Here is a 13,276-nt window from a genome sequence, read left to right on the forward strand (position 1 = left end):
AGAGGGGAAGGGAGAAAGAGAGGGAGAGACCATGGATGTGTGAGAGACACATAAATTGGTTGCCCCTTGTTCTTCCGCAGTTGGGGACTTGGCTTGCAACTCAGACACAAGTCCTGACTGGAAATTGATCTGGTGAGCTCTCACTTGCTGGTGGTGCTCAATCCACTGAGCCACACCAACCAGGGCAAATTTAAGCAAATTTAGAAGAATTCTTGGGTATAAATTCAATATATAATAATCAAGTGTATTTTTGTGCTAATAATCAGAAAGTAAATATTACTTGTTGAAGGATACCATAGGTAATGGCATCAAAAAACATTAGCTTTCTAGAATAAATCTAAAGATGTATAAAATATATTTACTGAAAAGTACAAAACTTTATTAAAAGAAACTGAGGAAGACCTAAATAAATTGAAGGCTCTATTATGTTCATGAATGGAAAGATTCAGTATTGTAAAGATACCAGATTTTCCCCCCAATTAATTCCAGTGCAGGGAAATAAAGGCTCAAATCCTCAGACTGAAAAAAACCTGTTTGAGTTGAGGCAGTAGCAGGAGAAACTCCCAGCCTCACAGGAGGGTTTGTTGGAGAGACCCACCAGGTCCAAGAATGTACACAAACCCACCCACCTGGGATCAGCACCAGAAGGGCCCAGTTTGCTTGTGGGTAGTGGGGGAAGTTACTGAAAGCCTGCTGAGAGCCAAGCAAGTGGCATTGTTCCCTCCCAGGCTCCTCCTCCACATACAGTTACTCACCACAAGGATATGGTTTGGCCTGCCCTGGTGAATATCTAAGGCTCTGCCCTTACTATGTAAAAGGTGCACTGAGACAAAAAAATATGGCCCAAATGAAAGTACAGAACAAAGCTGCAGAAAACATACAACTAAGACACAAAGAGATAGCCAACCTATCAGATGCACAGTTCAAAACACTGGTAATCAGGATACTCACAAATATGAGTATGTCAAGTATGAGTATGACTATTTTGTGAGTATGGTCACAAAATAGATGAAAAAGTAAAGGCTATGAAAAATGAAATAAAACAAAATGTTTAGGGAACCAGCACTGAAGGGAAGGAAATTGGGACGCAAATAAATGGTTTGAAGCAAAAGGAAGAAGTAAACTTTCAATCAGAAGAGAATGAAGAAACAATTATTGAAAAAAATGAGGAGAATCTTAGGAACCTCTGGGAAAACTTTAAATGTTCCAACATCAGAATCATAGGGGTGCCAGAAGAAGAAGAGGAAGAGCAAGAAATTGAAAACTTATTTGTAAACATAATGAAGGAGAACTTCCCCAGTCTAGCAAAGGAAATAGACTTCTAGGAAGTCCAGGAAGCTCAGAGTCCCAAAGAAGTTGGATCCAAGGAAGCACAAACCTAGGCATATCATAATTATATTACCCAAGATTAAACATAAGGAGAGAATCTTAAAAGCAGCAAGAGAAAAGGACACAGTTACCTACAAAGGAGTTCCCATATGACTGTCAGCTGACTTCTCAAAAGAAACCTTGCAGGCAAGAAGGGGCTGGAAAGAAGTATTCGAAGTCATGAAAGGCAAAGACTTATATCCGAGATTACTCTATGCAGCAAAGCTATCATTTAGAATGGAAGGGCAGATAAAGGGCTTTCCAGATAAGGTCAAGTGAAAGTTGTTCATCATCACCAAACCCTTACTATATGAAATGTAAAGGGACTTATCTTAGAAAAAGAAGACGATAAAAAATATGAACTGTAAAATGACAACAAACAGAACTATCAGCAGCTGAACCTAAAAAGAAGAAAAATGAACTGTGCAAACATCTAGAAGAGGAAGAGATTCACTGAAATAGAGATCACATGGAGGATATCAGCGGGGAGGTGGAGGGGGAGAAGGGGGGGGAAATGGTACAGGGATATAAGAAGCATAAATAGTAGGTACAAAATAGACAGGGAGGTCAAGAATAATATGGGAAATGGAGAAGCCAAAGAACTTACACGTATGACCCATGGACATGAACTAAGGATGGGGGAATGCTGGTGGGAGGGGGTATAGGGAGGATGGGAGAAATTAATGGGACAACTAATAGCATAATCAATAAAATATATTATTAAATAATAATAAATTCTAAAGACAAAAATGTTCAATTAAAAGATATTTCCCATTGAAATGTATACTTGTAAGATCTTGTGATACTTCAAAATTTTCATAGAATGAAGTAGATTTAGGTACTCTTTTTTTTTTAAAGATTTTATTTATTTATTTTAAGACATTGTGGGAAGGTGGGAGAAAGAGAGGGAAAGAAGCATCAGTGTGTGGTTGCCTCTCACATGCCCCTTACTGGGGACCTGGCCCACACCCAGGTATGTGCCTTGATTGGGAATCGAACTGGCAACCCTTTGGTTCATAGTCCAGTGTTCAATCCACTGACAAGGCTGGGCTGGCTTAGGCAGTCTTAATATTTTGTTGATTTCAGCTGTGATTTATGTATTTATTTATTCATTCATTTATTTATTTATTTATATTTTTATTGTTCAAGTACAATTTTCTGCCTTTCCCTCCATCCCAGCCCACTCCCCAGCCCCCTACACCTCCCTCCTGTTTCTACCCCCCTTGTTATTGTCCATGTGTCCTTTATACTTGTTCCTGCAAACCCTTCACCTTTTTCCCCTGAAATTCCCTCCCCTTTCCCCTCTGGTCACTGTCAGCCTGTTCTCAATTTCTTTGTCTTTGGTTATATTTAGCTTGTTTGTTTGTTTTGTTGATTAGGTGATCTTTAATCATGAATGTTACTTCTGTTTTGTTATATTGCTTAGTTATGCAGACTAGAGAAAGTAGATTATTTGGGAAACCTTCAGTTTGAAATCAGTTTAAGGGTTATATTGAAATATGTAATAACATTTTCCTACTTTAGTTAAATGAAGTAAATGATGAAAATAGGAAGATGGAGATTCAGGCTAAAAGAGTTCAAGCGCGTTTAGATAATTTACAGGTAAGTTGCTTGTGTTCCTTTTTGACACAAATGAATTTTAAAATGCTTGCTTGTAGACCTTCACACTTTTAATGTAATTGTTCTTTAATTCATGGATTTGTGCTGTTGCAGAGGAAGTATGAGTTTATGACAGTACAGAGATTGAAAGGAAATTCCCATGCTGCTCATGAAATAAAAAGTTTAAAACAAGAAAAAATACCAGTTTCGAAAACATGTAAGGTATGATATTGAAATTTTCTCCAGTGGGAAGTCAGGAAGTTTTGTGTTTGTTTTTTAATCTTTCATTTCATTTAGTAAACACTGTTTTTGGTATGAAGGGCATAACCATAATAATACCTTTACAGAGAAATATCTTTGTAATGTTTCAAATATGCATTTATTTTACAAAACAAAACAGTATTTCAGCAATGTTTCAGGTACAGTAACACTGACAAGTCACAGGAAGTTGAGCTTAATGATAGCTTTGTTACTCATTGTGTTTTGAGATTCCATAAGCCTTCATTGTTACTTTTCTACCAAAACTGCAATCTTATCCCTTAGATGGGCTCCATGCATTAACTTTTTTTCCTAAGAATTTATTTTAATTTGAGTTATACAGTAACATAATGCAAGATCCTTAAATGTACATTTTTATCAGTTTTGACAAATGTCTACACTGATATAAACTACAACTAAGCATAGAGCATTTCCATTATCCTAGAAAGTTCCATCATATCCCCTTTTAGTTATTCCTTGCGAGAAATAATTGTTGATCTGATTTCTGTTACCATAATTTAATTTTGCTTCTTTTAGAACTTCATTCAATGGAATTGTATAGTATTTACTTGTTTCTGTGAGGCTTATTATGTTCATAGTTGAATATATCAGGTACTTTGTTCCTCTGTATGGCTCAGCAATATTATATTGTATAAATATGTCACAGTTTATTTATCCCTCTTGTTGATAGACACCTGAGCTGTTTCTAGTTTTTGTTTATTATAAAGATGCTAACAATATTTGTTTAAAAAGCTCTTTGTAGGTACGTGTTTGCATTTTTCTTGGCAGTATTACCAAGGATGGAATTTGTGTGTCATAAAGTAGATATATATTTAACTTTAATGAAACTGTCAGTTTTCAAAAGTGTTTGTATTATTTTATTCTCCTACTGGCTAGCCACGTATAATTGTTCGGGTTGCTCCACAACCATTCCAATATTTGGTGATTTTTAAGTCCTTTTCATTTTGAACTTTCCAGCGGGTAGGTAGTGATATCACATTGTGGGCTTTAATAATTTTGATAAATTTTCTAGTTCTTTTCACAAAGTAAATTGGGAGTTTAATGATGGGGAAAGGATCCTCAGCAATGGAAGCAGGAGTTGCTGTTGGGCAGTCATTCTAAAGGTGTTAATTGGCCAGTAATGAAGTCATCATGGTTCTGCAGAACCAAATTCAGCCAAAGACTGCTGTGCAGAACCATCTGGTTTCAGAGCTGCTGGAGCTATTATTTCCATAATATGGAGTATGCTGAGGATGACCTCCATCAACTGGAGTTCAAGGACCTCCACAAAAAGTACTCCTACATCTTCAAGACTAGGCCTGATGGGAGCTTTTCCTACTGAGCTTTTGGACTCTTCTTTAGTGCAAAGAATTACACTAGTTCAAGGCTGTGTCTGCCAGCATAAAAGAGGATGTGATGTCTCAGGCTTTAGGAGTTCACAGTTGAGGATTTCTATAACACTTTTGTAGACTTGATCTAGCTGGTTAAGAAACAGATCTCAGTAGTCAACCTATTGGCCTCTTTCAGTGAGCAGAGGACCTTGAATAACCTCTCACCTTCTGTTGCCAACATTGTGAGAGCTGTTGCTCAAGCACTTCATTGAAGATGGGCAGCCTGTCAAGGAGTTCTGTCAGCATCAAGTGGTGGTCATGTACAAATGGATTATCCACAGCCATATTGTCACATTGTACAAGACCCTCATTGTCACTGGAATGCAGCGGCAACAGTGAGGGTGGGAATACAAACCTGCACATCTTTCCTAGGTCTCCAAGCTCAAGGTCCTCCTATTCTCCTTGCCTGAATACTATGATTTCTTGTGCAGATAGTCTTGGCCCCATATGGCAGCCATTACTCTGCCTGCCCTTCCCTTTACCAGGAATGAGATATGTACAAAGGTTTTATAGTAGATATAAATGGTCTGTTTTGTGATTAGGATGCCACCCTCAACCCCTTTTCTTGGCATACAACCTTCCATGGATGCTGGTGACAAAACAAATTTTTAATTAAAAAAAGTGGAAGAAGTACCAACATCGTATTTAGTGGGGAAAAAAACTAAAAGCTTTTCCACCAAGATCAGGAATAAGACAAGGATGTCCTCTTTCACTTCTATTCAACATAGTGTTGAAAGTCCTGGCCACAACAATCAGACAAGAAAAGGAAATAAAAGGCATCCATATTGGAAAGGAAGAAGCAAAATTGTCATTGTTTGAAGATGACATGATAGTGTACATAGAAAATCCTATAGACTCCACCAAAAAAACTACATGACCTAAGTGAATTTGGCAAAACAGCAAGATACAAAGTCAATATTTAGAAATCAAAGGTATTTTTGTACACCAACAATGAAATATCAAAAGCAGAAATCAGGGAAAAAAAATCCCATTTCATACAGCAACAAGAAAAATAAAGTACCTAGGAATAAACCTAACCAAGGAGGTAAAAGACCTGTACTCAGAAAACTATACAAATCTGAAGAAAGAAATTAAGGAAGACACAAAGAAATGGAAGCATGTACCATGTTCTTATATTGAAAGAATTAACATCTTTAAAATATCCGTATTACCCAAAGCAGTTTATAGATTCAGAACAATCCCTATAAAATACAAATGATATTTTTCACAGATATGGACCAAACACTTCAAAAATTTATATGGAGCTGTAAAAGACCCCGAATATCAGCAGCAATTTTGAGAAAGAAGAACAACGGAGGATCACAGTACCTGATATCAAACTGTATTACAAGGTCACAGTAATCAAAACAGCCTGGTATTGGCATGAGAACAGACACATAGACCAATGGAACAGAAGAGAGAGCCCAGAAATAAACACAAGTATCTTTGGTCAATTAATATTCAACCAAGAGAAGAATAATTCAACCAGAATTCAACCAGAAAGAAGAATAAAATGGAGTAAAAATAGCCTCTTCAGGAAATGGTGTTGGGAGATCTGGAAAGCTACATGCAAAAAAATGAAACTTCACCACCAACTTACACCATATACAAAAATAAATAAAGTGGATAATAGACTTACATAAAAGTCACGACACCATAAATGTCATGGTGTTTCTTCAAGAGAACATAGGCAGGGAAATCTCAGATATTCCACACAGCAATATTTTCACTGATGTGCCCCCTAGAGGAAGGGACATAGAGGAAAGAATAAATAAATGCAACATCATTAAAATAAAAAGCTTCTGCACAGCTAAAGAAAACTTCAGCAAAATGAGAAGAGAACCAACTGTATGGGAAAATATGTTTGAAAATGATACCTTGGACAAGAGTTTGATCTCCAGTATATATAAAGAACTCACATGACTCTACTCCAGGAAAACAAGCAACCCAGTTACAAAAATTGGCAGAGGACCAGAACATACACTTCTCCAAAGAGGACATACAAAGGGCCCAGAGACATACGAAATGATGCTCAACATCACTAGCCATCAGAGAGATGTAAATTAAAACCACAATGAGATACCACTTCACAATGGTCAGAATGGTTCATAAACAAATAACAAACAACAAGTGCTGGCAAAGTTGCAGAGAAAAGGGAATCCTAGTACACTGTTGGTGGGAATGTAGACTGATGCAGCTACTATAGAAAACCTTATGGAATTTCCTCAAAAAACTAAAAATGGAACTGCCTTTTGAACTGGTAATTCTGCTGCTGAGACTGTACCTTTAGAGTTTTGAAATGCCAATTCAAAAGAACCTATGCACCCCAATGTTCATAGCACACTTTACTATAGCCAAGTGCTGGAAGCAACCTAAGTGCCCATTAGTAAATGAGTAGATCAAAAAACTGCGGTAAATTTACACAGTAGAATACTACACAGCAGAAAGAAAGGAGCTCCTACTCTTGGCAGCAGCATGGATGAGTCTGGAGAGCATTATGGTAAGTAAAATTAGCCAGGCAATGAAAGACAAATACCATATGATTTCACCTCTAAGTGGAATCTAATCAACAAATCAAACAAGGAAGCAAAATATAACCAGAGACATTGAAATTAAGAACAAACTGACGGTGACCAGAGGGGAGGTGGGAGAGGATAAAGAGAGCAAAAGGGGAAAGGGTTGTCAGGAATATGTATAAATGACTCATGGACAAAGCCTAAGGAGGGGATGGGAGCTGGGGAGGCTGGGGTGTGGGTGAGTGGTGGGGGGAAATTGGAGACAACTGTACTTGAATAACAATAAAAATATAAAATAAAAAAGACAAAATAAATGAACAAACACAACAGAAACAAACTCAGACATACAGAGAATGTTTTGATGGTTGCCAGTTCATTCTTTTTTATGGCTAAGTAGATTGGCATGTATTTATCACAGTTCATTTATTTGCTCATTTTTGATCCACATTTGGATTGTTTCTAGGTCTTCATTATTATGAATAAAGTCTCTATGAACATGTAAAAAAGGGGGAAAAAGTGGAGCTTTTTTTCTTTTTAATATATTTTGATTATGCTATTACAGTTATCCCATTTTTCCCCTTTATTGCCCTCCACTCTGCACACCTTCTCCCACCTGCATTTCCCACCTTTAGTTCATGTCCATGGGTTGTACATATAAGTTCTTGGCTTCTACATTTCCTATATTATTCTTTATTTCCCCTTGTCTATTTTCTACCTACCATTTATGCTACTTATTCTCTGTACCTTTCCCCCCTCTCTATCACTTCTGCTCCCACTCCCCCACTGATAACCCTCCATGTGATCTCCATTTCTTTGTTTCTGTTCCTGTTCTGGTGGTTTGCTTAGTTTCTTTTTTTTCTTTGCTTTTTTTTTTTTTTAGGTTCAGTTTTTAATAGCTGTGAGTTTGTTGACATTTTACTGTTTGTATTTTTAATCTTCTTTTTCTTAGATAAGTCCCTTTAAAATTTCATATAATAAGGGTTGGGTGATGATGAACTCCTGTAACTTGACCTTATCTGGGAAGCACTTTATCTGCCCTTCCATTCTAAATGATAGCTTTGCTGGATAAAGCAATCTTGGCTGTAGGTCCTTTATGACTTTTATGTCATAAGGGACATAATGACTTGGAATACTTCTTTCCAGCCACTTTTTGCCTGAAAGATTTCTTTTGAGAAATCAACTGATAATCTTATGGGATCTCCTTTGTAGGTAACTATCTCCTTTTCTCTTGGTGCTTTTAAGATTCTTTCCTTATGTTTAATCTTGGGTAATGTAAATGTGATGTGCCTTGGTGTGTGCTTCCTTGGGTCCAACTTCTTTAGGACTCTGAGCTTCCTGAACTTCCTGAAAGTCTATTTTACCAGATTGGGGAAGTTCTCTTTCATTATGTTTTCAAGTAAGTTTTCAATTTCTTGCTCTGCCTCTTCTTCTGGCACCCCTATGATTCTGATGTTGGAACATTTAAAGATGTCCTGGAGGTTCCTAAACCCCTCCTCATTTTTCTGAGTTCTTGTTTCTTCATTCTGTTCTGGTTGAATGTTTCTTTCTTCTGCTCCAAACTGTTGATATGAGTCCTGGTTTCCTTCCCTTCACTGCTGGCTCCCTGTACGTTTTCTTTTATTTCACGTTTCCCTCTATTTTGCCACCATATTCATCCAATTCTTTGAGCATCCTGATCACCAGTGGTTTGAACTGTGCATCTGATAGGTTGGCTATCTCTTTGTCTTTTAGTTGTATTTTTTCTGGAGCTTTGATGTGTTCTTTCATTTGGGCCTTTTTTTTTTTTTTTGTCTTGGCCTACTTGTTACATTGTAAGGGACAGAGCCTTAGGTGTGCACAGGGTAGGGCAACCCTAGTCACTGCACTGTGACACCGTATGTGTGGGAGGGGTCCGAGAGGGGACAGTGCCACTTGCTCCATTCTCTGCTGGTTTTCAGTCACTTCCCCAGCTACCCACAATCAAATTGGGCCCCTCTGGTGTGCATTCCTGGGTGGGTGGGTTTGCGTACATTCTAGGACCCTGTGGGTCTCTTCAACAAACTCTCCTGTGCGGCTGGCAGTTTCTCCTGCTGCTGCCTCAACCCCCACAGGTGTTTTTAGTCAGAGGCCTTGAGGCTTTATTTCCCCAAACTGGAATCCTGGGTTGTGTGGTCTATCTTGCTCCCCACTTGTTCCTCTGGGTTTATCTGAACGTGAATGTGGGTCCGCCAAGTCCACAAGCCACCACCTCACCTGGTCCTCCAGCCACTGTCTTTACTGTGAGTCCGCTCTACCTGGCTCCCCATCTCCACCGTTCCTGCTGGTGTGGTTGAGTGTTTCTTCTTTAACCCCTTGGTTGTCAGACTTCTATACAATTAGATTTTCTGTCAGTCCTGGTTGTTTTTTGTTTTTAAATTTGTTGTTGTTTTTCTTCCGGTATGGGACGAGTTACAGTGTGTCTTCCTATGCCTCTATCTTGGACTGAAGTCAAAAGTGGAGTTTTTAACTCAGATACTGAAGATGATTTTAATTTTTATCTGAAGATTTTACTTGAAGAAGATTTAGAAGATTAAAAGTATTTTATACATATTAATGTAACATTTTTTTACTTGTTTTTATTGTTGTTCAAGTACAGTTGTCTCCATTTTCCCCCCATCACTCTCCCCCTGCACCCCAGCTATCCCCATTTCCCACCCTTGATCCTGTACCGGTTTGGTTTTGCCCACGTGTCTTTTATACATGTTCCTGAAAACCCTTCCCCATTTCCCACCCATTATCCCCTCCCCCCCTTATTACTGTCAGTTTGTTTTCAGTCATCTGATTCTGTTTTGATGGATTGCTGTCTGCTTTATATTACCTTTTTATTAGTTTTTATTAATTTCCTTTTGTATTTATGTCTTTTAAGATTTTTAAATATCTAATTAAATTTAGCATGGTTTTCTGCTTAAAGTAGATATGTTATAAATATTGAATTAAATTGAGTAAAATTGATTTTAAGAAATACTAAAATTAGTCTAATTTAACATTTAAAATTTTTGTGGTATTATTTTTTCTCATTTTGGTAACATGTCAGCAAACAGCATTTCCAAGAAAAAAACTTGAAAATGCTGTAATATAAAGAAATAACATTTTGCAGGAGAAGGAAATATAAATTTTTATGATACTACTCGTTCACCTTTTGAATTATTTAATTTATTAACATCTTTTAGTTATGGTGGTTCGTGCCCTCAAATTGGACCAATTTTAATTTTTTTATATTATCAATATTGGATGAAGAATTTTCATGAAAGTTTTCCATTTTTGTAATGAGGTGCAGTACTTTCAATTTCCTTATTATGATGAATTTTATTCTCTTAGCTAGCATTTAATATGTTTCTAATATTAATTGGAGCTGTTTGATATGGGATTTCTTTCATTTGGAGCTTTTTGAAACATTTTAGTGAAGTGCTTTAGGTATACTCACTTAAAATTTAAAGCTTGCCTTTGAAGTTTTATGAGGTTGTGAACTGAAATGTTTGATTTAATTTTTTACATACAGGTACAACTTAATGCACAAGTTTATGAACTTTTAACTATCTTCATGGACTGGATATCAGATTATTACCTTAGCAAATTGAAAAGTGAAGGATCTGGAATGGGTGGTGAAAGTCCTGTACTAAAATTTGCTTCTCAGAGAAATGATATTCAGGAGAAGTGTGTAAAGGTTCGTTTTTTTCATTTGAAATATATGACTCTGTATACATGAAGATTTAGAAAGGAAAGCCTCTGGTATATTTTACAAGAGAAAAAATAAAGTATTTTTGGTAGAAAATTGACCATGCCAATAGTTGTATAAAGATACATTTCACATTTAATTGTAATTAATGCATATATATTTCTTAACACGATAGGCATTTCTCTTTAAAAATAGAGACCAGAAATTAAAGACCTACCCTCAAAATGGAAAAATAATTGTATAGTAGAGTTAGGCAAATAATCAGTGATGTGAACACACCATTTTAAGGTCATTCCCACTAAAATAACTTATTTTGCCTTTTGTTATAAAGGGATAAAATATCTATTTTCAAGGGTCCTCTCATTAACAAAGAGAAATAATGGTTTTGTTAAATTGCAGACATTAACTTGGATATTGGTACTTGTGATTTGTAGTTGGTATAAATGGCCATTAGTGATCGACAGTTATATTCCACAAGAAATACCTTAAACATTTGAAGATTATACATCTAAAGTTGTTTGTTTGGTTTAATGTTTTCAGAAACAATTTTATGATTATCCTATAGCTGACCAGGATTTCATATTACGAAATTATTTTCTGTTTTCATCCTCACCTAAAAAGTTTCTTCTAAATGCCTTTTATGCTACACAGAATAATAGCCCCCAGGATGTTTATATCCTAATCCCTGGAACCTGTTAGTATGGCAGAAGTGAATTAAGGTTGCTAATCAGTTGACCTTCAATTAGCGATTACCCAGTGTTATCTGGGTAGGCTGAGTAATCACAGGAACTCTTTAAACCATGGCAAAAGAAGCATGTGGATACATGAGGGACTTAAGTCATCTTTGCCGGCTTTGAAGATGCAGTAAGAGGCCCATGAGCTAAGAAATGCTGGTCACTTCTAGAAGCAGGAATAACCTACTGCTCATATTAGCAAGGAAACAGGGATTTCAGTCCTGCAACTACAGGGAATGGAATGATGCTAACACCCTGAAATAAATAAAAAAATGGATCCTCCCCTAGCCTCTAGAAAGGAACATAGCTCTGCTTACATCTTGATTTTAGCTGCTTGAGACTGTAATTAGATTTCTGACCAGCAGAACTGTAAGATAATAAATTTGCATCCTTTTTTTTTAATTTAAAAAATTTACTGATTTTAGAGAGAGCGTGTGCACAAGAAAAAGAAACATCTATTTGTTGTTCCATTTATTTATGCATTCATTGGTTGCTTCTTTTATGTGCCCTCACTGGGGATAGAACCCACAACCTTGGAATATTGAGATGATGCTCTAACCAACTGAGCTACCCAGCCAGCACCTAAATTTGCATTCTTTAAACCAGTAAAATTGTACTGATTTGTTATGGCAGCAATAGGAAACAAATGTACCTTTGCTTAGAATTTTGTCTTTTACCACCTGTGTGAACTATCCTGTCTATATCTAGCCTTACTTTAAAAGTAGCTGCTGATTAGGAAGGGCTACAGTGTTAAAATTCTGTGGAGAAATTTTGTTCTGCTAGAACTGGGTGTGATAGGATAGTACCTAGGATATTAAGGTTAAAAAATGACAATTTTAACTAATGGAATATGGATTGTATAATATTCTGTTTTTATATCAGATTAATGGTGTAAGAGAAGATTGTTAAGCACATTTGTCACAGGATTCCTTTTATCATTCTTAAAATATAGACATTGACTTATTCTGGACTAACAACTTTTGTTGAGCTTAAATCCTTAACTAAAATATTATTTGCAATTATGGCTACTATCACATTAGTAAAAGTAAGATAATTTTAAAGCTTAGAATAGCTTTTATGATAGACTAAGAAGAAAATAAATAGTACCAAATTAGTAAATTAATTAATTAAATATATTAGTGACCATCACAAGCAAGTATTAAGATTTTTTTAGGAATATATACAATTTGTGGTTATATAATAATATAGCCCCCTTTTTTGAAACTTTTGTAATAGCATTATTGTATGAAGCACTTTGTTCACTATATTTAAGTATGTTTGCCTGTATGACTCAAACAATTTTGCCAAATAATTTCTCCCAAATTACCTTTAAAAACTGCTCATGTATATTTTTTTACACCTCTGATCCAGTATCATTTGAGGATTGATTTTTAATACTTTAAAACATACATACAAAATACTATTGGGAATAAATGTGGTAAATTAGGTAGATAATCAAATTGGTATACCTTATAAGACTGATTTTCTCGTGTGTCTCAAATACAGAGAGTTGGAATGTTTTCAGAGAAACTGAGAACAATGTAACTCAGTACAACTCTAAGTGGAATCTGCTATGATGTGTTAAAAAATGATGGTTGAGCCCTGGCTGATGTAGCTCAGTGGATTGAGCACAGGCTGCAAACCAGAGTAACCGGTTTGATTCCTAGTCAGGGCACATGCCTGGGTTGTGGGCCAGGTTCCCAGTAGGGGGCATGC

At 36.4% G+C, this 13,276-nt stretch overlaps 1 protein-coding gene and 1 pseudogene across 13 annotated transcripts in view; both read left to right on the forward strand.

Annotated features, from left to right (window-relative positions):
- The window catches only part of CCDC138 (coiled-coil domain containing 138), a 142,497-nt gene that overhangs the window by 42,261 nt on the left and 86,960 nt on the right, over positions 1 to 13,276 (forward strand). For 8 of the 13 annotated variants that reach the window (XM_045835217.1, XM_045835230.1, XM_045835225.1 and 5 more), the window contains 3 exons: positions 2,893 to 2,970; positions 3,082 to 3,189; positions 10,650 to 10,814. The exons of 1 other annotated variant lie outside the window; for it this stretch is intronic. In XM_045835217.1, the coding sequence (XP_045691173.1) occupies positions 2,893 to 2,970; positions 3,082 to 3,189; positions 10,650 to 10,814 (351 nt within the window). The remainder of the gene's footprint in view (positions 1 to 2,892; positions 2,971 to 3,081; positions 3,190 to 10,649; positions 10,815 to 13,276) is intronic. 4 more of the 13 variants (XM_045835224.1, XM_045835220.1, XM_045835219.1 and 1 more) reach the window with 4 other exon arrangements.
- Positions 3,378 to 5,297, forward strand: LOC123816308 (annotated as a pseudogene).

This window comes from Phyllostomus hastatus, unplaced genomic scaffold, assembly GCF_019186645.2.
Source record: "Phyllostomus hastatus isolate PE091 unplaced genomic scaffold, TTU_PhHast_1.1 phas_contig_2, whole genome shotgun sequence".
Lineage (NCBI taxonomy): Eukaryota > Metazoa > Chordata > Mammalia > Chiroptera > Phyllostomidae > Phyllostomus > Phyllostomus hastatus.